Source organism: Eufriesea mexicana, unplaced genomic scaffold (assembly GCF_001483705.2).
Source record: "Eufriesea mexicana isolate 0111107269 unplaced genomic scaffold, ASM148370v2 scaffold2928, whole genome shotgun sequence".
NCBI classification, from domain to species: Eukaryota; Metazoa; Arthropoda; class Insecta; order Hymenoptera; family Apidae; genus Eufriesea; species Eufriesea mexicana.
Genome location: NW_016911035.1, coordinates 204,928 through 231,394, shown reverse-complemented (window position 1 = coordinate 231,394; position 26,467 = coordinate 204,928). Strand labels below are relative to the sequence as shown.

The window sequence follows — 26,467 nt, the reverse complement described above, 5'->3', positions numbered from 1 at the left end:
CTCGCGATTGCTCATCGCGCTTCTCTCGGATCCACCTCTCTCCTCTCCGTCTTCGCCGTTCCTCCTCCACCAACTGCTTCTCTCTCTCTACACACGCACGCTCACGAGCCTGGCTTTCCTGTTTAAAGCCGACATCATGATGCTGGAGGCTGACGTGGTGCTGGGCAGACTGAACGGAACGAATAACACCGAAATCCCGATAATGGCTCATCCGCCGGCGAACGAGAGCACTCTGTCGCTGGACGAATTCCTGAGGACCGTGCAGAACAACACGAAGAAGGGCATCAAGCTGGACTTCAAGAGCATCGAGGCCTTCAACGCGAGCAAGCCTATCTTGGACAAATTTCGCAATGACGTACGTATCCCGCACGCGTATTTATAGACCGGCTCGTGCATCTTTGCGAAGCCCTTCGCGCTCCGTTTCACCGATAGCCTCTGTCAAACGGTATTCCACAGAAGTCCAGGGTTATTTTTACCAGCATCGCCGATGGCCACGCGTTTCTCGCGGTCCGGAATAATTCTCAGCCTTTGACCGTTCGAGTACTCTCTCTCTCTCTCTCTCTCTCTCTCTCTGCGCCCACGATCTCGATAATCTCACCGTCTTTTTCACTTTCAGCTCAAGATCCCCGTGTTCCTGAACGCGGACATTCTGCCCGGACCGGTGGACGCCACCGCGAAACCCGTCGACGCGAAGGCTTTCCTGGCACAGGGTAAAGCGTATCCCGATTGGACGCTGTCGGTCGGCTGGACCACCAGGTATACACAACCGCGACGCGAGATAGGAACGGAAAGTAGCAACTGTGACACTGCTGCGATCCTCGCGACTTGATCGATCCGGTGTTTCAGGTACGGCAACAAGGACAACGTCACCGAAGGTCGGTACACCGGGGATCAGATTCAGAAGATGATCGACGAGTTGAAGGAACAGAAGGTGACCCAGCCGATAACTTACCCGGTAAGAGCGGGCCTAGCCGCGCAGGACAGCGACGTGATCAAGACGCTGATGGAGAAGAGCTCCGGCATGAAGAACGTAACTCTGACCGTGTGGTCGAGCGAGGGCGACAAGGTGGACGCGGAGAAGTTGTCGACGTTGATCAAAGATATCGGTGTGACGAAGGTGTTCGTCGACGTGCCGCAAGAGCTGATGAAGAGCCTCCGCTTGTCGGGTGCGTCGAGCGTAGGCGTCGCGTCGATCACGCTCGCGACCACCATCTTCGCCAGCGTTTTCCTCCCCACGATATTGTGAACGGTTTGAACAATTTTCCTCGCGTTTCGCGTGCACTCGGGGGAGGACAGGGACGGAGGGATCTCGGCGTTTCCTTCCGTCGCCACGGAATTTGCTTACCCCCCGACGAAGGAAGGAAACGAGGCTGACGAAACGAGATGGTATCGCGGTCGGAAGCTCGTCGGGATTTTAATCAATCAAAAAAAGCATTCTTCGATATGTAACGATCGCCCCGATCGGACGTTCTCGTTAGAATCTTCATCGTGGACATGTACTTTCTAGCGTATAAGCTTATTCGCAAACGTTTTTTCTAAGTATTTTAAGGGAGCTTTCTTAGATATACGATTATTCCCCTCGATCGTGGCGAGACAACCTTGCTTTCAAACACTCCATCGTTCTGCTCCTATTTTCTTTCGCCATTTTCCAAACACACACACACACACGCGCACACATATACATACACACACGGCGGCTATTTTCCATCGCATCGACACGTTTCGTAGATTTCCAGCACGATCGAACGCGACGCGAGGTCACTGCGTTGGTATCGTTCGTTCCGTAGGAAGATCGTTTCGATAGTTGGAAGAACTGTACCTAATAGGAATAGACACCTCGCGTCGCGCCTGATCCCGCTGGAGAAATTGCGATTGACTCGGTGTTTGGCAAATCGATCGGACGACGAATTCTCGTACATTCGGCGTACGCACGACGTATCGTGGAATCGGGAATGGCGACAAGGGAATCCAGATCGACGGATCACACGCTCTGGCGCACTGATCACGCGTTTTTGCACCATTTACACCTTCGGGACGCGCGGATCTTTTTCTACGATGCCGCGTCGAACGCGAGACTTGCTCGTAGCGTGTTTTATCGTACCCGTTTAGTGTTCACCGACGTATCTCCTGTACCTGCCTTTAACATATCTCAGACATAGGTGCAGAAGGAGGTTGCAGAGCGAAGGAAAAGCAGGAATCGGAAAAGAAACGCGGTATTAGAGTTGTACGTAAGCTGTGTAACGCGTATATCTGTAAGCCAAAGGATTGTGAATGCGTAAAACGGTGCCGGCGCACCGCGTTTGATAACGAAACAATAAAACTATGTGCAAAATTCATCCGATTCGTCTATTCATCCTAGGGTACCTGCCTTCTCCGCGGGCTGGTACCCGCGTTCCCTCGCGACGCGGGGCAACCGCGCATGCGTCGTTTCGGCGAGAAGATGCGAGCGCGGAGGAGCAGGTTTTCAGAGTCGCCATCCGTGACGCGGGTGGTCCATTTCTAATCCCTGGAACGGAGGATCGGTCACGCGGCGCGTGTCGCGGAATACGAGGCGCTGCCTACCGTTCGGGTCGGGTCGATTCCCTAGATTAGTTACGGAAAACGCGACAAAGGCGATCATTCGAGGATCACCCCTCGATGGAATAGGTTTGGTGAGAAAAATGGAATAACAAAACGGAAACCGCGAAGCGTATCCCGGGACGAGATGGACGGAGAAAAATCGCGTAGATCGGCTATCGCGCGAAGCGCTTAATTACCAAATTGAAAGCAGCGCTGGCCAAACATGGCAGAGAGCCCGTTACCGACCGAACGCTCCTCGGGCTGGTGTTTGCGCTACCATTTGACACGAGCGATGCAGGCGTAGAGGCGAGTCCCTAGTTTAATCTTTTCTATTTGCCTTTCGATTATTCCCGATTCGCTCTCGTAACCGTTTAACTCGCTTCGACCGGCCGGTTAATGCTCGTTGCGTGCCGGCACGACTATAGATAATAACGGAGGAATTTCATTGTCTATCGACGCGACGAGAACGCCAATTATATCGAAGCGTTCGAATTCCGAACACGGGGAATTTTTCCGCGGCAACGTTCGGTGCCAAGGTGACGCGGTGAAAGAAAACGAGCAGGGGCCCGTGGGAGGGTGCCGTTGGCGGACGGCGAGATGTCAGGGGTCGCCGGTAGCGCGGCGAGTGGCCTTCGATGAAGCTGAGGAAGGTATTCCGGCTATCGGACCCGCTCCTCCTCTCCTCTCCTCTCCTCTCCTCTCCTCTCGTCTCGTCTCCTTTCGTCTCGGACCTCTCACGGTCCACAGGTGCGCGCCGTGCGAAAGCACCGACGAAAACGCGATTGCACGCTCCGCGAGGTGCCACCGTCTGCCTCTCGACGGCTCCGTCGCGAAGCGTGAAACGTTGCGTAATGCGCGACGAATTCGAAAGGAGGAAAAAAGTCGGACAAAGTTGACACGGAGAAGTCGAGTCGCGAACTACGATTCCAGGGAGTAGCAAAGTGACCTACAAGCATAATCTCGCGAGATAACCTCGTGAACCTGGGCAAAAGTTTTTAGATGGAAAGCTGCGTGCCTCGGCTCTCTACGCGCCGATGTCAGCCCGGTTTTCTCGTAGGTCCGTGTAATCTCAATCGCTTCCTGTTCTCGATTATAGCTCGCGCGCGCGACGAGATGGCGGAAAATCCAGACGATTTCTCGCGCGACACAACGATTTCTCGGTCGGACGACGTCGTTCGCGATATTCGTGGTCGAAACGCAGGGTTTTCCCCGGGTGGAAAAGAGAGGGGATCTTTAGAGCTAATTTTCCCAAGTGTTGGCGAAAATCTCGACGGAATTGCACGGGGGAGGGACCGCGGTTGCCTTTTCTCTCGATCGGGAAGGGGTGCCAGAGGGATCGTTGGCTCGGATGCGCGTTCGTGGAGAAGAATCGGCGACGCGAGATAATCGGGGGAAATATCGGCGGGAAAAATGCATTCCGGGGACCGGTGCGTTTGTCAGCGGCACGAGCACCGGGATGATCGCGGCTCTTAATTTCACCGGCGTGCCGCGTGGAAACGACTGCATTCCGCGGGAGTGTCTTACAGAGTCGGAGACCGCGCGTCGTTTATTCGTCTGCTCGTCCCTCTCACCTGGCCTCTCGAATCATTTATCTGGCAGGCTGATTACACGCGTTCCACGCCGGCACCGCTCGAATTCCCCGACCAGGATGCAATTTAATCGTCGTTTTCGCGGCGGCGCGTTCGGCCTGCGCCGCTGATTCCGACAAATCGCCGCGAATTAATAACGGTAACGCGATGCGGCGAAAGTGAAACGATTAACCCGCTGGTACATTTCGACGCGCGCGTCGCCGTATCCGTCGCGACGTCCGCGGGAGAAAGCCGGGGCACGGTGGACAGGCGATAAAGCCGATACGGAGGAAAGGAGACGGCGTGGATAAATTTCCGAGGGCGAATTCTCGTGCACGGGACGGAGGGAACCGATGACGCCTGGTGATAGGTCGCGAACGGGGGGCGGCTTTATCGAGGATCGAATCGGAGCGGAAGCCAGTGCCGAGGGCTACCGTGTGTTTATTTATCGCGGCGCGCACCACGGCCGGCTTAAAAGGGCGACAAAAAGCGTCTGACGACCTCCGTACGCGACGAAAAACCAGTCCTCGTTGTACCGGTTGTAAGGCAGGCATCGCGATCCTATCGACCTCTCGTGCTCGCGCCAGTCCCTCTCGACCGGATTTCGTGGCACCGCCGGACCCCGGTTCCTCCCGGGGTATCTCTGAATGGCGACGCGAAAGTGAATGGGAGCCGGGAAGGCGAAAAGGGCGGCCGGTCGCCGGCGTCGATCTCTCCGGACGATCGTAAAATCGGGACGGTACACGAATCGGTTGCGAACCGTGACGGGAACACGTGTACCGGCTGCCACGGCTCGATACGGGTGGATAAAGGGAAACGCGTACCGGTGATGCCTTCCTCCGTCTAGCGCACCGTCGTCGGCTTCCGAATCCGAGCGTCGTCCCGACGCCACCGCGACATAACCGAACCGAGCGTAGACGTAAACGACTCGAGCCGCGTGGCTGCCAGTCCTCGGAGCAGCGTCGTCGCGGTCGTAGTCGTATAATTGGTCGCCGAAAAGGGGGAGAGAAAGAGAGAGCGAGAGAGAGAGAGAGAGAGAGAGAGAGAGAGCAGGGCTGAAGGTTGATTGTCGGCCACGTGGTGAGAGAAAATTGAAGAAAAGCGAGAGTGAAGGCGGTTTGATAGCGAGGATTTCGGTCGGGACGAGAAAAGGTCGTGGTCGTGGCGGTCGGATGGGACCGCGTCCCGGAGCCAAGGTGTACCGCGGCGCGTCCACTGGGAGTCCGTGAAACAGCGTGTGCACGGTTGTTGCGGTGGCACACACGAGAGCACAGGTGAGGGACGAAGGGGACGCAGAAAAGTCGGCGGCCGAGGGTGACGGAGGGGGCGGGAGAGGGAGACGAATATCGCCCGCACGCATGCGCGCTGCGTTCCGCGATCTCTCAGGCCGGCGGCCGGAGAGGCTGGCCTCAGTCGCCCGCGACATTCGGTCCGCGATACGATTCGGTGTAATCTCCGCGTGCTCTGGACTCGAGCGAGCAGTGCGAAGCCGGTATCGGCTGCGAGGACGCGCGCGCGCGCGCCTTTCGATCCCGTTTCACGTTCATCGTAGAGAAAAGTGCGCGGACACGCGTGTCACGACCCTCGTCTCCATCGTCGTCGTCGTCATCATCGTCGTCGACGTCCCGTCGATCCTGCGATCGAGATCCCCGAGTGGAGAATCGGCGAACGAGTACGAGTGACAGGCAAAGATCGGTAGGCGAGCGAACGCGCGCGATGGACGCGCGGTGAGACGCGCGCAGCGTTTGCCGGAGACGACGATAGCCGAGAGGTTGGAGAGGAGAGCGCGTGGAGAGTGGTCGGTTATCGCGGGGACATTTTTGCGGAATCGGAACGACGAGTGAACTGGAACGCGGCCAGAAAGGCAGAGAGACGTTGCACGGGAGCGAAATTCGCGATACTCTGGTTCGCTCGCTTGGATCGCGCGCGCCATCCGTACCACGTGGTTCAACGGTGAGATCCCGTCACCGTTACGTTGATTCTTCGAGAGTCGCGGAGACTAATAATCGCCTTTGGCGATCGAACCGTGCCGCCGCATCTAGCTCGCGCGTTCCACACGCCACCTCTAGCACCGGCGGCGTCGTAAACCGCGCGCGGTCGATCATTAATGTCTCGATCGCGGCAACGGCCAGTCGCGGATCCTGCTCAGACGACGTGGTGCCGCCGCGAGTTCGTCGCGATGCATCGTTGACCGAGCCGGAGCGCCCAACCCCACCCCGCGTTTTCGCCGACGAAATCTCGCGTCGCTGGGATAATAATGTAAGGTGCACCGTGGAAGACGACGCACGGCTCCGAAGACGAAATGACGCGCGACAGCAGGCTGGTGGTGTTATTCTTCGTCCTTCTGATGGCATACGGTCTGTTCGTGGTCGAGGCTAGTAGGCATCCGCGCGAGAACACCGCCAACGACGCCAGACACAGACACAGGCACCGACACGAGTCCTCGAACGGGAGAAGAAATCGTCATGACCTCGTCCTGGACGGACCCCGATCCTCGTCTTGGTCGCAGGAACTCGACTACGAGGAGGACTCGGTGTTGGCCGCCGCAGATCGAGAGAATCGAGAGGACGAGCAGAGGGAGGAAGATGATTACGAAGCTCGGTCCTATTACGAGAGATCCTATCCTCTACGAGGCTCGAGGATCGCCGTTCACGGGCGGATGTTCGAATCGCGTTACCCGACTAGGTATCACCGAGGCGGTTATCGCGGAACCGGCTGGTACGACGAGGACGACGAGAGACGCAGAGGTTCTCCTCGATACCAGCCCGGTCGCGGCTACAGGCTGAGGTCCGACAGCAGGACGAGCCATCGCAGGCTCGTCGGCTATTCGAGAAATCGCGAGGCCGAGTACGACTCGAACGAGGAGGAGTACGACTACGAGAAACCGCGCGTCCACAACGAGGACGACAGCGCCGACGGGCATCGTGCTTGGTGGAAAAACGGCAGGAAGCACAGGATCGCGGTTTCCAGGTACGCGAGGAAGAGACATCGCTCCGACCAGTCGGAGCCCGCGAGAAGATTCGACGATTGGAGGAGAAGATCGAACTCGACCACCGAATCCAGACTATCCTCGTATTCGAAGACGGACAACAGGAGGAGGATGGAGAATTCCGACGACTACGATTACCACGTGGACGACGCGTACGACGCGGATAGAGATGACGAGGACGAGGAGAGTTGGAAGGAGAGCGAGGACGAGGACGAGGACGAGGACGAGGAGGAGGACGAAGAGGACGAGGAGCTCGACAACGACTTTTACAAGAGCGAGAAGAAACCGCCGCTGAAAACTTACGACGACATCATCAAATGGTTGACGTCCGACGATCCAACCACGCCGAGACCCACGGTCAAGCGGGACTATAGAAACATCGAGGTAGACAGATATACGAAGCGAGACGGCTACGGGAATTTCAAGTACGAGCCGAGGAACTACACCAGGCCGGTGATTCACGAACGCGGCAAGAACGTCGGCTCCTCTGCCTACGTCAACGCGGCTGCGTCCGGTTCGCGTCAGTCGACGCCGAGAAAGTTTGCCGAAAATTTGCCAGGCAAACTGTTGGGTTCGTTGATCGAGCGTAAATCGCCGAAGAACGTCGGTAACCTCGCGACCAAGAACAAAGCCGGCTCCTCGAAGATGGACGATAATCAGCCAAAGACCAAGAGTCTCGAGCAGGATTACGACGAGTACGTGAACGCGCCGGACAACGAGAAGGAGGAGGATCTCGCGAAGGCTGGAGTGGACGAGGACACCGGCATGCAGGCGGACGTCACTAATTCGGTTAGTCGATACGCTTTCACCCATATTTTTCTCCATTTCTCGCGTCTCGAGATCGGCCTAGGAAATTCCTAACGAAAGTCCGAGCGGAGCGGCGCGTAGTATCTCGATACGCAGAGGCGAGTGGCGTGTAGTCGCGGGATTAGCCGGTAGTCGAGATGGATGATAAACGCTAGACGGACGAGGAATTCCTGTTCTCTCCGATGGCGGAACAGATTTACGAGCGTGGTACCGGCCACCTGATTATGCGGGATTAGATATTTCCCGATCGTCGGATCGAGCTTGTCTCGTGGTCGACCTTGATAACGTTCGCGCGTGGCCGCGGATCCTCCACGGCCGATCTCTCTCCCCTGCAGAAATCCGCTCGCGCGGCGCGACTCTCGCGTTCCGTTCCGTTCCGTTCCGTTCCGTTCCGTTTCGGCTCCCTGCAGAAATCCGCTCGCGCGGCGCGACTCTCGCGTTCCGTTCCGTTCCGTTCCGTTCCGTTTCGGTCTCACAGCCTTCCAGAGCATTCCCCGGAGCCCGGGTTCGCGAGAGCGTTCGATGCCACGGACGGAACTGGAAGTCGTAAAGCCTCCTCCTCGGGTGTTCCTCCTCGGTATCGACCTTGTCCACGAAGATTAAGATCGTCGTGGCTCGATTTTACGGAGCACGATCTCGCGCCGCGCGCACTCTCGCGCCGCTACACGCGAGAGAATCCTTATCGATGCTCTCCCTCTCGGATCGTAGTCACGCTCCGGTGTTATTTCTCCCGTGCCAGCGAGCCGTCTCGAAAATCGAAAGGAGAGGAAGGCAGAAGGGAACGGAGAAGGAAAGAGAGTCTCCATTTCTTTCTACGCGGCGAAACACGGCAGACCGTTTAACGATGTCCGTTCCACGCCAGCGACTCGCCGATCGACTTTCACGGAGAACGCATCGGTGCAGAAGATCGCGACGATTCGCCTTGAAACATCCTTTCGTGACTCTCGTCCTTGACGATAGGCGCTCGCGAGACGCCGCCACGGAGACGCCTCTATTTCGGTTCCACCTCTCTCATCGACGCCGTGTGGCGCGACCCTTGGCCACTCCAGACTTCCACGGTCCCACTTCCGAGAACTATTTTCAAATTCGCTTTCCTCCACCGCTCTCTCCTTCGTTATTAGCGTACGAGTGTCCGCGACGCGACACGACACGACGTGACGCGACGCGTGGAGGACGGGCGGTTCCTACTCTCTTACCTACTCTCACCTATGGGGGCCAAGATTAGATCGACCTTGGCAATGCAGACGGCAACCGACCGCAAGCCACTTTTATCCGCGTCAAAATTCTCGTGCACCCGACGCGAGCCTGTCTGCTGCAGGTACGACCTCGAAGACACCGCGGTGACCGCCGCGCTTTATTACCGGAGTCTCGCGAGAAATCCACACCGCGACGCCGGTCCACGATACCAATGTGCCGGGGTTCCCTCTTCGTCGAACCTCGGCCACCGACCTCTCCCGCGAACACGCGGTGCTAATAAACCTCCGGGGCCCGTCCTTTCCATCTTTCCACGCCTCGGGTCGCTGCAAATAATCGCCCAAAGGATACTCTTTATCTCTCGCGGTTAGGTTGCTAGTTTCTCGAAGGAAACGGTCCGCCGATAATCCAATTCCGCTTGGACCCGCGATCCTCGAGGACGGCTAACCGGACGAGAGCGATAGTTGCACGGTCAGCCAACGCGAACTGAACTGGGTCAGTGGTCTGCGAACCAGCGCCGGGCCCCACTTTTCTCCTTAACATCCTTCGGAAGTAATCGTCGGCCGACAAAAAGCGCGCGACTTACGAAAGTTGAATCATCAGCGGCGAGGATGGATGGGCGTCCTCGGGCGCGCGAAATTTCCTTGGCGAGCCAGGGTCCAGAGCGAGAGAAGGACGCAAGGGGTCCCCGTTCGAGGCGTTGATCGACGAGCCTAAATTTCGGAGACGAGCGAGCGTGAATTTAACCGGGGCCGAAAAAGCAGCGGCGGGCACGAAAAAGTCTCGACGGACGAATCACCGCAGGGATCCTGGCAGATGCATTAATCGGACTGTGGCGCAGCTGTCAGACGCGGGCGAGTTAAGCTCAGGCAGCGATGTCGAACGGATCGCGAAACGTGCTTCGTTCGTCACGAAGGTGTCTTCCGTTTCGAATGGAAGCTTGTGCCGATGACGAATCGACGAGGCCGTTAATGACGGAGAAAGTCGGGGTAACGAGGACACAAGGACAAAGGGGATGAAAGGGCGAAGGAATGGGAGAGGAGCGCCGGTAGCCGCAATTAGACGGGGACCGTCGAAAAGAAAAATGGAGGGTATGCCTCGAATCGAAGCACCGACTCACCGCGGGAGGACACGTTAATTCTACGGTAGCCGGTGACTACCCTCGCGGGGGGAAAGAGGGAGCAAAAAGGCGGGAGAAAAAGAAATCGAGTCGGCTGTCGTCGCGATCGTGGCTCGATCTTTTTGCGCCAATTTACAAAGGTAAACCCGCCACGTTCCATCGGCGATTTACTTCTACATGCCAACCCGAGTGGAATTACCGCGGCGGGTAATTGAGCAATTCTACGTGCAGTTGCTTCTCGTGGTTTCCGCCGCGAATCTCTCCGCCGATCGTGCGTTATTAAAGGGAGCCTCGTTGCATCGATACGCGAAAATGGCGAGGAAATGGCGAGGAAATGGCGACTCTCGCGTCTCCCTTGCGCGCGGCGCGCAGCGTTACTCGGAGTAGCTCGGATAATCCGGTTGCTGGGCGAAATTAAGGGTCGTGTAATCTCGTTAGGTTAGAAGTCGAAGATAAGCGAGTTCACGAACAAGAATCGTCCGCGAGACGAGTGGACAAAGAGAGAAAACCCATGGGAGAGATTAGACGAACAGACGTCGGCTGGCTGGTTTCGAGTATAATCGCGTTCCTCTCCGTCCGCGATCGTATTTACAGTCGACGATTGATCCGACACGACCTACCTTAGATAAGAAACGCATCAGTGTCTAATGAGATCATCGTTACGCGTTAGAATGCAAACGCGCGTGTTTTTCGAACGAGTTAACGGTAATCTCGACATCGTTGCCGCGAATGATCGGTATTCCCGCTGCGCGCGAGACCGCGCACTCCGCGCCAATGCTATGACGGCGCGTAAAATTTTATGCTAATCGCCGCGAACTGGTTGGAAGAATTACGCGGCGACACCCGCGCGTCGATTGCTCGCACGCGCTAAACTTGGTAACGTTCGCCGCGCGCGAACGCGTGGAAAGCGGGTGAAGCGGGAAACGACGAGCGATTCCGCTCCCCGGCTTCCTAGTTGGATCGTTTCCACCTGTCGCGACGCGGAGATTCGAAACGACGACTGCGGTGATGGAATACACGAGGATGACTCGCGAGTCGCACCGTCATCGACTCGCGCGCAGCGAGAAGGGCGAAACCGGTGACGAGCGGAGAGAGAGATCGGCAAACACGCGATAAGCTTCGTGGAAACGACGTAGATGGGGTTCCGCGAATTCGATTATTTTTTATCTCACGGTTCACGCGGGCGACGAGCTACCGAGAGAGGGGCCCTACGGTAGCGAGGAGCCGTCGGGCCGATTCCCCAGGGTTTCGGCGAAACGCGGCCTCGTGGCGAGGCATTAAGGAATGACTTTGCCACCTGACCACGCGGGGAACACCCATAAATCGGCCGTAAAGCCTTACCGCGGAAGCTCGTTCGGTCGTGCATAAAATTCGTGGCCCGCTGTCTCGCGGGGTCCTGCGGGACCGTGTGCCCCGACCATACTTGGGAGTCGCGGTCGGTCCCCTGAACCCTAGTCGCGACGCGACGAAATTCGCCTCTCGGCAGAGTTTTAAACGGTAATGAAGTCATCGTCACCGAGGAGATGATAAGCGGGGGCAGACATCAAAAAGCGTAAGAGATGATGCATAGGACCGTTTCGCGGACTGCTAATCTGCACGGCGATGAATCATCGGCATCGCTGTCTACCAGTATAAAGAAGCCGCGTGCAAGCGCTTAATGAATCGACAAAAATAGGCCGAATTCCAACGAATTGTAGGCCAGGCCTGAGCGGGCCGGGGCCTTTGCGCGCGTTTCACCGCGTTCCACTGACTCACGGTCAGCCTTAATAACCGTATTTAAATTTAAGCTAGCGTGGAAACCCATGAGGAGGCAGCTGGAGAGGACAAGCTCGCTCCCAGGAGAATCCTTTATGGGGCAAGTCTCGGGTAGAATCGCAACGATGGGAATCGCGCATCGGTTGGCGAACCGCGTTTACGCGTAACGGACGCGTGACCGCCATCAGGCACGGATCCAACGCGTCTTCCGAAACGATCCATCTCGTAGCGATCGATCCGCGGAACGATTTCCATTCCGACTCGATTTGAACCAATCGCAGGCGAGAGATTGCGAGCCGAGTATCGCGAGATACGCCTATCGCGGCATCGAGATCTCGCGCGGCGCACGAGATCCTCGGGGCCTGGTAAATCGGTGACTCACGAATTTCACCGCGGTTTACGAAACGTTCGGCACGCATAGGCTAATTAATTCCTGGAAGCTCGCGAGCAACGAGAATCGTCTCTGGGACGCTTTGCTCACCGGCGTCGTGTGTGTGCATCTGGACTGGCACATACGGAGGATTGGATACCGTCCAAGACGAAATGCACGTAATCCTCGAGTTATTTAACATCCCATCCGTAATACCGGTGATCGGTGACGACAATGGCGGAGGTGACTAAACCCTCGCGACATTCGTCGCGCGAAACCGGCGACATTTAAACCCTGCTCGTGTTCCTCCACGCGTTGCGATTCGCTCGTCTCCGCTGATGTACACACCACGAATATACAGACGCGACGTCCCAGCGATATCCACGTTTGCGGATGCATCATCGAGGAGTTGGAACGGTTCCAGGTCGAATCGCGCGCGATCGAGTTATTAGCCGTGGATATCGCGTGTCCAGCGAGCGACCGGTCGTTGCTTCCGCGTCAACTAGCGGTCTGACAAACACAGGGGGTTGGAAATTAGGCGCGACCGGGTCACACAGCTGTCGGGCCGAGAGTCCTTCTCCTATTCGGGTCATTCTCGCGTGCACCTGGAGCGTTTCCAACGACGCGTATTCTCGCCCGATGCGCCGATAAAATCCAAAAATATTTACGCGCTGTCTTCGCGAGCCAAACGCGCGGTATCTACGGTATCTAAATCTGGCTCGAACGCGAGACGCAGGTGGCAGGTGGCTCGGAACGGAATCGGTTAACGATCTCCCGCCACGCAGCGATTCAATTCCATCGGCCGTGTCTCGTAACTCGCTATGCCCGGTCCCGAGAGGCCGTGATAGTAATTAGGATGGGCAATCGGCAGGCGTTAATTTTGTTTACACTGTCGAGCTCGCAGGTGAGCCTAGGGGCGGAGTTCGTGGCAGAGATTTCCATTAAATCTGCGAAGGAAACGGCCTGGGAGTAATTTCGTTTGGCAGACGGTGCCCGCGAGAGGAACGATCGGTTAAATAACACGTTACCACCTTCGAGCAGGAATCGCGCTCGCACGGGGATGAAGTCATTATAAAAAGGCCTAGCTCGAGCCACGGATCGCGGCCATCTAAAGTGGCTACGAGAACGGAAGAACGCTTGTTTACCTTAACGGAACTCTTAATGGGGTTGCTGTTATCATGGCTCGTGGGACCATTAAGGTTCCCTGTACGCACGAGCTATGGGCGCCGCGTTGTCTGTACCACGCCGGGATCCGCCGAGCATAATTTCCTCGCGAGATCTCCACCGGGGATCTTCCGAGGCCTCGCGTTTCGAGGAAACCGAGGAAACCGAGAAAAATGGTCGGTGGACCGAGTGGAAAGCTCGTGAACGACCTGGCGTGAGTTCGCATTCTCCGGAGGGATTAAGAAGGTCCTTTCCACGGTTCGAAATCGGCATCCTGTTGGAGGCCCTGGTTTCTGCACGGCCCGAGGATTCCTATGGCGATCACGTTCCATTCACGAGTCACGTGAGCGGCCATCGTCTCTCCCTCGAACGGCGAATTAACTCCGAAAATGCATCTTTACGAGGCAAAGTACCCGAGGAATCACAATAGCCCGAACTGCCGAGAGGGAGGCATAAACGATGGCCTGGTCGGACCGGTGGTCGAGGAATAACGAGCCACGTTGCTAAACCACCAACGACCTCTGGCAAACTTTCGGTGCATTTAAATTTACACGTCGCGCGCGCGATAGGGTGCCTTCCGTCGTATTCTAAATTCCTTTCGTCCGTTTTGTTCGCGGTAACGTTCCTAGATCGGTAGGCCGCGGATCTGAACCGCGCTGGCTGCTCCCTGTTAGCCGACATGCGTAATCTTGGGTGGCCATCCCCCTCGATCGCCATAAAGGAGCTTTATGCTCGAGGCAGAACCACGGGAAACGCCTGCCGAGCTCGTTCCCGTAAAATTAATCGTTCCACTCGTCATCCTAATTCGTCCACGGTGAACTAATTCTCCTACCTCGCTCTGGTCACCGTTCCGAAATTCTCTAGGAAGCTATGACCATCGATCTGCGAGCTCGCGACGATATTTTTTACGATTCGCCACGATTCGCGACTATTCGCCACGATTTCACAACTATTCGCGACGATTCGCAACAATTCGTAAAGATTCGAGCCGATTCGCGACGATTCGAGAACTATTCGCGACTATTTGCCAAGATTCGAGACTATTTGCGACTATTCGCAACGATTCGCAACGATTCGCAACGATTCGAGACTATTTGCGACTATCCGCGACTGTTGGCGACTATTCGCAACAATTCGTCACGCTTCGCGACTATTCGCCACGATTCGCAACGATTCGCTACAATTTTCGACGACTGGAGAAGGCGTTCGCGATTATTCGCGACTATTAGCGACGATTCGCAACAGTTCGCCACGATTCGCGACGATTCGAGAACTATTCGCGACTATTTGCCAAGATTCGAGACTATTTGCGACTATTCGCGACTATTCGCAACGATTCGCCACGATTCGCTACAATTTTCGACGATTGGAGAACGCGTTCGCGATTATTCGCGACTATTAGCGACGATTCGCAACAATTCGTCACGCTTCGCGACTATTCGCCACGATTCGCAACGATTCGCTACAATTTTCGACGACTGGAGAAGGCGTTCGCGATTATTCGCGACTATTAGCGACGATTCGCAACAGTTCGCCACGATTTGCGACGATTCGAGAACTATTCGCGACTATTGGCGACGATTCGCAACAATTCGCGACTATTCGCAACAATGCGCGACTATTCGCCAAGATTCGAGACTATTTGCGACTATCGCGAACGATTGCGACGTATTCGCAACAATTCGTCCCGCTTCGCGACTATTCGCCACGATTCGCAACGATTCGCTACAATTTTCGACGACTGGAGAAGGCGTTCGCGATTATTCGCGACTATTAGCGACGATTCGCAACAGTTCGCCACGATTTGCGACGATTCGAGAACTATTCGCGACTATTGGCGACGATTCGCAACAATTCGCGACTATTCGCAACAATGCGCGACTATTCGCCAAGATTCGAGACTATTTGCGACTATCCGCGACTGTTGGCGACTATTCGCAACAATTCGCCACGCTTCGCGACTATTCGCTACGATTCGCGACGATTGGAGAACTATTCGCAACTATTCGTAAAAATTCGAGACTATTCGTGACTATTCGCGACGATTCCCGGAGGCGTTTCGTTCCTCGACGACGTCGCGCGACGTCGTACAACGGTTCGAAAAGCTTCGACCGACCAGCATCGACGCGACATGGCTGCACCGCGACGCGGATGCCGTCGAATTTACGACGGGTGGGCCATTTCCATTGGCCCTCGTTACCGGCGCTGCGCGACGCTCTGCCGTCCGCATCGATTCGGAGAAAACGAATCGTCGTGGTGGCGGCTTAACGAGCGCTAACGGCGTCCGGTTTGCGTCAGCTGGGTCGACGAGCTTTCGTCGATTCGAGAGGCGATGTCTCTCGAAGCTATGCAGCTTTTCGAAGAAAGTTACGATATCGCGCAGCAATCCGGGGTATGCGAAAAACGAGGCAGTGGACCGCTCGCCGGCATCGTAAAGTGTGATTTATTCGACTCTCCCTTCGTCTCGGCCGTAATTATCCCGTACAGCGCGATATATAAGCCAATTTATCCCGCGCGACTCGTAAAGTGGTCGCGACTCGATGTAATTCGCGCAATTTGCTCGGCCTGATTAGCCGCGCCTGTCGCTAATGCGCGCATGCGATAATTGTAATATCGAACGACGGCCAACGTATCGACAGGTGAACGTGCTCGCGAGCGATCGGTGGGCGAGAGATATCGGGGCAAAACGGGTGTAGTACGGCCGAGGTGAACCTACGGCCAGGATATCGCAACGGTGGCCCCTTTCGAGATCCCTCGAGACGCGAGTCGTTTATGCCAACCAACGCGTCAACGAACCGAGCAATGTCTCTTGACCAAGAATATCCCTAGACCGATCGTTTAGCAGCCTGAATCGCTAACACGGACAGACGGAATATCGATTTGGTCGTGGAAAAAATTCGTGACCGCTTATTACCGCGTCTACGCTCCAATTATGCTCGGTAAATAAGAATCCGACACGTTCGCGATTACCGTTCGCGAGGAATAATTATTAAACGCGGAGATTTGCATAAACGAGGAAAGAGCCGGTGGCGGTTGCGGTCGCGAGGAAGTGTCGCTCGAAAATACGTGGCAGCAATCGGGGCAAAAATACATTCCAGGTATCAATCACGGAAGATTATGCAAACGACGTTAAGCGATACACGTGTAATCGCGATCGCAGACACGACAATTTTCATAATGGCGACAACGATTGTCGCGCCTCGTTGCACGCACAAATCCCATCCAATTTTTCCGCTCGCTATTATTAAACTCTATTAATAAACGAAAACACTGTCGCACGATTAACCCCCTCGCGGTTACGCGTCAACGCGTCCACGGATTCTCGCCATCTTCAGCCACGTCCGCAGGCTTTCCCTTTGCCGCGTTTCGAGGAAAGCGACAGAGGCGCAACGAGTATCGGCGAGCCGCGGCTCAAAGTATCGAGACGAACGGGTTATTTGGGCAATCTCCACGCGTGCCATCGTGGTGCAACCGGTGACGCAACGACGCGTCGGTGTTGGCTCGTGCCAAGAGCATAAAGTTTACCCTTTCTACGTTTTCTCCACGAGCATTCGAGAGCCGCCGTGGCGACGCTGCGCACCAGAATGCGGCTTCCACAAAACACGTGCTTCCTTCACCCAGTGGCCCGACGTGTTTACATAGATGTTCCGGCGTCTGTTTGCTCGTCGTACGCCTCGTCGCATGCCTCGTCGAACACCTCGTCGTATAATACTTTACGATACTCGCGCGTCCGCACGCGCGCCCGATATTTATGCAGCTACACGATCAGCTCGAAACGCGGTTTTATCTCCAAGCACCGCGAGCGTTGCTTCGACAGGTATAGACGCGATTGCGGCCACGGAACGCGACTATACCGTTGATTATTCCAATTTTTTCCCCGATCCTCTATTACCCAGTTATTCCATCGATCGAGATAAACAACGCGCCTCGCGACGCGCGAGGAGAGAATCACCGGTGCGATCTCGATCTTCCATCGCGTTTATTACCATCGGACAAACCATTTCCGGGTTTTTACTCGTAAATAATTTTTTCCTCGCGAATGCTCCTGAATAATTCATCGTCGGCCATTGACGTACATTTTACCGAGCGCCGATTCCGAAACTCTGCCGATCCCACAGCCGATGACCGATTATCCTACCGATTGCCTCGAGAGACCGGATCCGAGAGTCCACGGGTTTATTGGATTGTGGGAAAGCCAAGGACCCAGAAGATCTCGAGAAACGAGGCAAATGCATCCACGCCGAGTTTGCACGAGTCGGCATAAACACGGCTAATAAAACGGTGTCGCAACGAAGGTTCGCGTGGCGGCTCGAGCGCTTGAGGTCGTTTGGATGGAAAAATGGGGAGTGACAGGACTATTAACCAACGATAAATGTTGCAAAACTGACGTTAATCGCGGCGATAGGTATACGTTCTCCTCGAGGCGTCAGTTGCCCCGGTCATCCGTAAAAGTTTCCGGCGTTGGCCGATACGGCGAACTGTCGCAGCGCCGTGGTCCCCCCCTGCTAGCGGGACCATTCGCGTTAGTTCGCTAAGAGGATCGTAAACGTGGCCAACTCGGGTGCATAAATCAACGGGTCGTTTCTCGAGTTAATTTTACCTTCGTCACGACGGCCCCGTACGAAAGAAAGCTCCTCCGGCTGATCGAGCTGCCGAGACTCTTAATTCCTCCTTTCCCGCGAAACCTTCCCTCTCCACGCGAGAGTAATTGCAACGCGGTAATTGAAAGGTACGCGACGAAGACGGCCGCGGGATGAATCATTGAAACGGAAAGATTAGCTGAGACTGCGTACGAGCCAGCGACAATTGCAGCGTGGCTTCGTCTCCGAGCATAGTTACGCTCAATTAGAATGCAACCACGGAATAGCTGGCGAAACGAGATACACCTCTGCGAAGATTTCGATCCGCTCGTTACGAGGCGATCTTCCTACGCGCGGCTACCCTCTGCCATGCAAATACGCAATCGCGAACGTGGATGCGCGAGCCACGCTAAAATTAATACCCGATCGCGCGCCGCGTTCGGTACCTGGCCAGCTCGGGTCGAGCTGCCGATGGAATTTTACCTTTGACATTTGACATCCCTTCGCCGCGTTTGGGCGCGGCGCGAGAAATCGCGAGGATGACGCGAGAGGACGCGAGACGACGACCCGTCGGAGAGGATCGAGGCGCGAAAATTAACCGCGAAGAACTGCGCGCGCGGCCTGCGCGCCGACACGGACCGCTCGACCGGAGGCAGCGATCGGTTACGCAACGGAAATGTCAACGAGATTTCCTCGGATTTACGACCCGCGACGCGCCTTTTTTCTCGCTCCTCTGACCGTTATTTACTCCGCGTTTAGCGCGAATGCCAATCGTCGGGATAATTCGCGACGGCGCGCCGACATGCGCGGAAAACTCGATATTTCCGCGCGGTGTATTTGCAATTATAACGAGTCGTCTGGCGAACGAAACTACGTCCCGAGACGTAGGCACGCGCCTAATTGGATATCGCGATCGGATCGGCGCGCTCAATTTGTACGTATGCGCGGGCTAATTAACGGGTTAATTAGCATCGAATTCGAGAGAAAGCACGCGGCGAGCGACGATTAAATTATTCGATTGCCAGCCGTGCGTTCTTTTATCCATTCGACACGCATCGGCTGCGTTAATTGCGAGCCATCTTCCATCTTCCGCGGTGCACGCCACGAGCCGAGCGGTGAAGAGAGAGAGAGAGAGAGAGCGCGCGAGGTATACGTGAAACCTCCTGTTCCACGTCGGAGAACGTGTGTCGTCGAGAAATCTGTGGGGGTCCCCCCCACGGGGTTGGTATCCCCCCTTGGTCGTGCTATGATAGGGTAGCAGGTAGGAGGATGAAAGGGAAAGGGAGGGATACGCGTTTCGTCCTGGGCCTGTTAGTGGGCTCGTCAGTGACGCTTTCTAGCAGGCTGCTCTGAGTCATTTTTAGTGATCTGCTATGATCTACGATGGATCATTTGAATTTAAACACTGTGTCTGCCTCGCAGGAAGTCCATCCGAAGGAACACAGGTATAATAGGTCAGAGTATGAGGGTTTGTGTCATTTTAGACACATTTTCTTCCAAAGTGCACACGTAGTACTTGCTCAGGAGTAGCCAGTGTTAGATGGGGACCCCTTCTACGAGGTTGGTATCCCCTTGGTCGTTCTGCTATGATACGAGGATGAAAGGGAAAGGAAGGGATGCGTTTCATCCTGGGCCTGCTAGTAGTGGACTCGTCACTAAGGCTTTTTAGCAGGCTGCTCGAATTCATTCTTAGTGATCACCTATGATCTGCGATGGATCATTTGAATTTAAATACCGTGTTTGCCTTGCAGGAAGTCCATCCGAAGGAATACAGGTGTAATAGGTCAGAGTATGAGGGTTTGTGTCATTTTAGACACATTTTCTTCCAAAGTGCACACGTAGTACTTGCTCAGGAGTAGCCAGTGTTAGATGGGGACCCCTTCTACGAGGTTGGTATCCCCTTGGTCGTTCTGCTATGATACGAGGATGAAAGGGAAAGGAAGGGATGCGTTTCATCCTGGGCCTGCTAGTAGTGGACTCGTCACTAAGGCTTTTTAGCAGGCTGCTCGAATTCATTCTTAGTGATCACCTATGATCTGCGATGGATCATTTGAATTTAAATACTATGTCTGCCTCGCAGGAAGTCCATCCGAAGGAATACAATCGAGCTGCCGATGGAATTTTACCTTTGACATTTGACATCCCTTCGCCGCGTTTGGGCGCGGCGCGAGAAATCGCGAGGATGACGCGAGAGGACGCGAGACGACGACCCGTCGGAGAGGATCGAGGCGCGAAAATTAACCGCGAAGAACTGCGCGCGCGGCCTGCGCGCCGACACGGACCGCTCGACCGGAGGCAGCGATCGGTTACGCAACGGAAATGTCAACGAGATTTCCTCGGATTTACGACCCGCGACGCGCCTTTTTTCTCGCTCCTCTGACCGTTATTTACTCCGCGTTTAGCGCGAATGCCAATCGTCGGGATAATTCGCGACGGCGCGCCGACATGCGCGGAAAACTCGATATTTCCGCGCGGTGTATTTGCAATTATAACGAGTCGTCTGGCGAACGAAACTACGTCCCGAGACGTAGGCACGCGCCTAATTGGATATCGCGATCGGATCGGCGCGCTCAATTTGTACGTATGCGCGGGCTAATTAACGGGTTAATTAGCATCGAATTCGAGAGAAAGCACGCGGCGAGCGACGATTAAATTATTCGATTGCCAGCCGTGCGTTCTTTTATCCATTCGACACGCATCGGCTGCGTTAATTGCGAGCCATCTTCCATCTTCCGCGGTGCACGCCACGAGCCGAGCGGTGAAGAGAGAGAGAGAGAGAGAGCGCGCGAGGTATACGTGAAACCTCCTGTTCCACGTCGGAGAACGTGTGTCGTCGAGAAATCTGTGGGGGTCCCCCCCACGGGGTTGGTATCCCCCCTTGGTCGTGCTATGATAGGGTAGCAGGTAGGAGGATGAAAGGGAAAGGGAGGGATACGCGTTTCGTCCTGGGCCTGTTAGTGGGCTCGTCAGTGACGCTTTCTAGCAGGCTGCTCTGAGTCATTTTTAGTGATCTGCTATGATCTACGATGGATCATTTGAATTTAAACACTGTGTCTGCCTCGCAGGAAGTCCATCCGAAGGAACACAGGTATAATAGGTCAGAGTATGAGGGTTTGTGTCATTTTAGACACATTTTCTTCCAAAGTGCACACGTAGTACTTGCTCAGGAGTAGCCAGTGTTAGATGGGGACCCCTTCTACGAGGTTGGTATCCCCTTGGTCGTTCTGCTATGATACGAGGATGAAAGGGAAAGGAAGGGATGCGTTTCATCCTGGGCCTGCTAGTAGTGGACTCGTCACTAAGGCTTTTTAGCAGGCTGCTCGAATTCATTCTTAGTGATCACCTATGATCTGCGATGGATCATTTGAATTTAAATACCGTGTTTGCCTTGCAGGAAGTCCATCCGAAGGAATACAGGTGTAATAGGTCAGAGTATGAGGGTTTGTGTCATTTTAGACACATTTTCTTCCAAGGTGCACACGTAGTACTTGCTCAGGAGTAGCCAGGGTTAGATAGTAGTCTGTGGGGGCTCCTCTCACGTGGTTGCAATTGTTGACTGTCGTGCCTATAGTGCTGCCGGTTGGTATATCATCCTATTTGGTCGTTGTGCTATAATAGGGTGCAGAGGTAGAAGGACGCAAGGAAGGGGCCTGCTAATGGACTCATCGGTAAGGCTTTTTCTAGCAGGCCAATATTTTCCAATTCAACATACGTTTCATACGTCAGAAATTCTAACAGACCCTTATACGGGGATAATATTGGAAGGTTTGGAAGTAATATATATAGGAAGTGGGGGTTTCCCGAGTACTTGCGAGAAAGTCCTCGAACCTCCTTAAAATTGGAATCTATCTAACAACGAGGATGAGAATGATAGTCGCTACATCTATGCGATCTATGCGAATGTTGGACAATCGGACCACGTCATCGACGAATTCGCGGTTATGCTAATAAGTCTTGCATCCCCTGTCCCGCATCAACGTCGAGAGACTCCTACTCGCGCCTTTTCTTCAGAAAAATCGTGGAATGCGGTTTATTTTCGCGCGAACAACGATTTTCCCAGAAAAGTCAACGAACTTTAGCCAGATCCCCCGCGAACGTGCGATCCACGATCCACGACGGATGCTGATCCTAGCGGGGTTTATCGCGCACGCGTGCACTCGCGCCGGTTAATGCCTTCGCGATCTCGCTGTAGCGTTACGTGGTTCCAGGAACCAGCTGCTCGCTCTATTATTACTGACGGTCGATGGACAGCTCTTCCCCGCGAAACTAACTTCTCCGGTGTAATCGGCGATTTAGCAGCGACCGCGTTAAGCCGGAAACGACACGGTCCAATTTATAACCGGCCTGAGCCGCCCGTGAGAATTATTACGGCAACGCCAGAGACGACATCTCGGTTCGTTATTACGCGTCCATCTGCCAAAGTAGCGCGACGACGAGCGTCGGGACGCGTTAACTCTTCCTTGTTTTCCGGGAATTGAAAGAATAAAATATTCGTAGCGAATAATAACTCGCCTAATCTACCGAATAGAGGTGATTTTTGCACTCGAGAGGTGACTCTCAGTCACCATCTGATAAAATTTCAACGATCGATACTCGTTGATATGTCAAATTTATGCAACGGTGTGCGAGGTATCGAAACCAAATAATTCCTAGTGTTAATTATTACGCGAATTCTTATTTACTGCTCCAAAAAATATCGTTAGCTTTATACCAGAAAATCTTTGAACACCCGCTCTTCTTCAGCCATAAGTGCAAGGGTTAACACATTGCGTACCACCCACGAGTTTTCTCCTGTTTCGCGTGCTATCTGCTGCGGATCGCTCGCGAGTTTCTCCTTTTTCACGCGTCATCTGGTATGGACCTTAGATGTCAACACACTGTCTTGTCAAAGCGTGCAGTGCCTGGCGTATGTCTTGGAGATTTCTGTGCGTTAATTGTCGTTGATAATTTTCTGGGCATCCTCCCCCACGGTCGTTGATGTGTCAAGCTGGTCGCAGGTATCCTCCGTAGTGGTGGCGTGGCTAAAAGGGACGGTAGGAAAAGGAAGGGATGCGTTTCGTCCCGGGTCTGCTAACGGACTCATCAGTGAGGCTTTCTTTTAGCAGGATTTGCGAGAAAGTCCTCGAAGTCGGAATCCCTCTAGTGGCGAGGGCGAGAATGATTATCGCTACAATTTAACCCTTGACAATGCCGGTCTCACGCACCGGTGTCGACCAAACGAGCAGTTCGCTGTCAATACCTAGAAACGGGCCATGGAGACCATCGATTGGATCTGATATCCAAGCCAGACCTGACGTGGCCCAAGACTAATACGCCAATATCGGGTTCCTCCCCGGGCGTGCTCCTTAACCTCTTGCGCTACTTGAACGAGTCTGACTCGTGATGAAAAATTTAGGCCAAACTTGAATATCACGAGTCTGACTCGTTACCGACTATTCAGGCCAAACACGAATATCTCGAGTCAGACTCGTGGTCTTAATCTCGGGCCAAGTATGAATATCTCGAATGGGTTCGCGGCTATCTCGCGCTTACAATTAGTCGTAAGATATCGTGTTTTAAATTCCGATACTCGGGCTCCATCTTTCGGCACCTTCCCCGATTATTTGGGCACACGGGTTTGGCACGGCTTTTTCCGAGTTTCAGCGTAGTGCAAGGGGTTGAGCCAACACAGGGTCAAGCGCGGGTTGACTTCCCCGCTGATTGGACCATGCTCGTTTCATTGGTAAGGAATACGTAAATTCGCATGCGACACCTGCCGATATTTCCTTAATGGAGTCGGAAGGGCAAAGCAGCGCATTGCGCATATTAGGAGCTTGACCGCTTGCGCTGGAAAGACCTGCCAGGCACGTCGTAATGCCTTTATCGCAGAATCGCCAATGACGTGGTATACACGTCGTCAGGCAATCGTCACAGAAACACCGGATCGTTGTGGTACACGCGTTTGAGTTTATTGGTAGCGCAAGTTGTTGAAGAAAACGATACTTGTCAATCCCTAGAATCCCCTTGTCAATCTAAAACGTCCAAACGAAAAGTCTACTATCAGTCCCGAGGGACTGACACAGCACTCGACGCGTTAATCGCCTCTAGTCCCGTTCATCTCCCGCAACACGCTTCGCGTTCACCAGCGATTCCGCTCGAGCAGCTTCCGCTTCCCTCGTCCGATCTCGTTGGATCTCGTGCGCAGTCGCGATCGTACCGATCTGCGCCGTGGTTTCCTCGTCGCGATCCATGTAAACCGTTTGCTCGAGCACGTGTCCGACAGCGATTTTATCGGGAATGCAGCGACAATGGAATACGCGTCGCAACTTGCGCGCTTCCGCGCGATTCGTCTTCCAGTGGCGGTTGCACGTTGGCATTCGCACGGAGCAAGAGTTTCGTAACGCTTTCGGGCCCGTTTCCACGAAGCGCGTACGCTCGCGCGAATAACAACGAGGCGAATTCGTCGATTGCCCATTGATGTCACCCGTCCCGACTGATTCACAAGCGGAGTGAACGCGCGTGGAATTTCAGCGATGCACCGACCAACGTCCATTCGAGATACGCGGAGAATAAACTGTCAAGGGAAACGCGTGTTGCCACTCGCGAAAACGGACGGCCGAGCGTTTCGTCGATTTCACCCGATACACTCTCTAATTCCATCCGACGTCCCGTGATTGCTATGTCACGTACTTTTGCCTCCATTTGCATGCCTTCGCAGCGTCGTGGAAGCTGACAGCTCCGTCCGCTGCTCTTCTATTCGGATACCAATGGCCGACTTATGCTCTTTTCCGGATACCCTCCTTCCTTCCAGCCACGCTGGTCTCTGTTGCCTCGCTCCTCGCTTTCTCCCGCTTCTCTTTTATCCCGACGCGCATCCACACGCCAGACAAACAAACAAACGCCGGCGAAGGTGTCAGAGGTGAAAACACGCGGAAAGGTTGCCGCTTTCACGGTGCGCAATAATCGCGCACGCAACAATGGTAATTGCAGCGTGGAATAACCCTGCGTGGCCAGTGTGAGCGATTATCATAGCGGAACGCGAACGCGCATGGGGTGAGGCCCGTTCGGGGAGAGCAACGACCCACCCGAGGTTCTCCTCCGCTCGGTTTACCAACATTCGCCAACAACGGGCCACAGTCGTCTATCTTCGGCCATCGCGGCTATTTCTGCGGCACTAGCGGCACAGCGGTTAGCGGTGGCAGCACCAGCGCCCGCGTCCCTCGCGATCCAGCAACCCTCGCGATCCAGCAGATCGCGCGACCCCTTTCGGCGAACCGGCTGACAAACGTCCGCGTGCAGCTGGCCGAAGCGAAACGAAGCGACTCGTCCTCTTATCGAGCGGAGAGCATAACGTATGCGAAGCGCATCGTCCAACCACGTATTCTTAAATTCGTAGAAGCTGCTTTCACGAACTTTTGCGGCTCGAGCGAACGTTCGGAGGCATTGAAAGCCCGTCCCCCGTGGGCATTGGTACGCAGGGCAGACGGTGCTTGATAAAAGCCTCCTCTTGACCCTCGAGAATTTTTCACGTCCACTCGCGTTCTAAAGACACCTTTTGTTGCGTCACAGGTCCGCGCGCGCGCGCGCGCGCACGCGATTAGTCACGAGATATTTCCGAACCGCTGAAAAGGAGCAGCTTGTATCCGTCGGATCGGGTTAAGGCCGGTACTCGTCGAGCTGTTAGACTGGAAGGCGCGCGCTGGTAGCCGTCGGACCCGTATAAAACCGGCGTTAAACCGTCTATAAATAGAGGATAAATCGCGCGATAGATCAAGGATAAACGAAGGATAAACGAAGGATAAACGATGGACTGGAGGAGGCAACGAGGAAGTTGGATCGCACCCCCGTAGATCGCTGGATGGGGGGTCAATGGCGGGGGACCGCGAGTTCTCTTCCGACGATGATTAGCAGACGCGGAAGTGACGCGGAGAGCGTTCGGAGAGTTTCTCCGAGTTGGGAAAAATCGGCGGGAGAGACGACGCGATCTGCGAGCGTAATTGGACGCAACCCGATGCCGGTGACATTTCGGAGAGGAGAGGTCGTGGAGCCTCTCGACGACGTTTAATGGTGGCCGATGGCCAGAGGTGAGTGTCGTCGGGGGTCGCGAGGAAACCGGCAATTACGCCGGTCGTAAAGCACGCGTGGGGAAAGGTGCGTGGAACGAACGCTGCGTGTAACGAACGCCGGGCCCGGAGAGTGCAGAGTCGCGGAACAATGCGCCTTCGGCTTCGATTATCTTAATTATCTTCTCACGCCCCTGCTACGCGAATCGCCAGGCCGGACACCTGCTGCTCGCTGGTAGGTACTCGCGTCGCGACATCGCTCGGTGCGTGGATCGACGAGTTTGCGTTCGCCGTCACGGATAAGGATCGCGAGACTGCC

General features: G+C 54.8%; 2 protein-coding genes across 3 annotated transcripts in view; both read left to right on the top strand.

The window, feature by feature from the left end:
• Window positions 1-2,332, top strand: part of LOC108550785 (protein FAM151B) — a 16,021-nt gene extending 13,689 nt beyond the window's left edge. For both annotated transcript variants that reach the window (XM_017904647.1, XM_017904646.1), the window contains exons 3-5: window positions 129-355; window positions 617-756; window positions 847-2,332. In XM_017904647.1, the coding sequence (XP_017760136.1) occupies window positions 129-355; window positions 617-756; window positions 847-1,246 (767 nt within the window). In that variant the 3' untranslated portion in view covers window positions 1,247-2,332. The remainder of the gene's footprint in view (window positions 1-128; window positions 356-616; window positions 757-846) is intronic.
• Window positions 2,333-5,552: 3,220 nt separating this feature from the next.
• Window positions 5,553-26,467, top strand: part of LOC108550781 (myb-like protein X) — an 86,182-nt gene continuing 65,267 nt past the window's right edge. Inside the window, exon 1 of the mRNA XM_017904640.1 lies at window positions 5,553-7,905. Within this exon, the coding sequence (XP_017760129.1) occupies window positions 6,430-7,905 (1,476 nt within the window). The 5' untranslated portion in view covers window positions 5,553-6,429. The remainder of the gene's footprint in view (window positions 7,906-26,467) is intronic.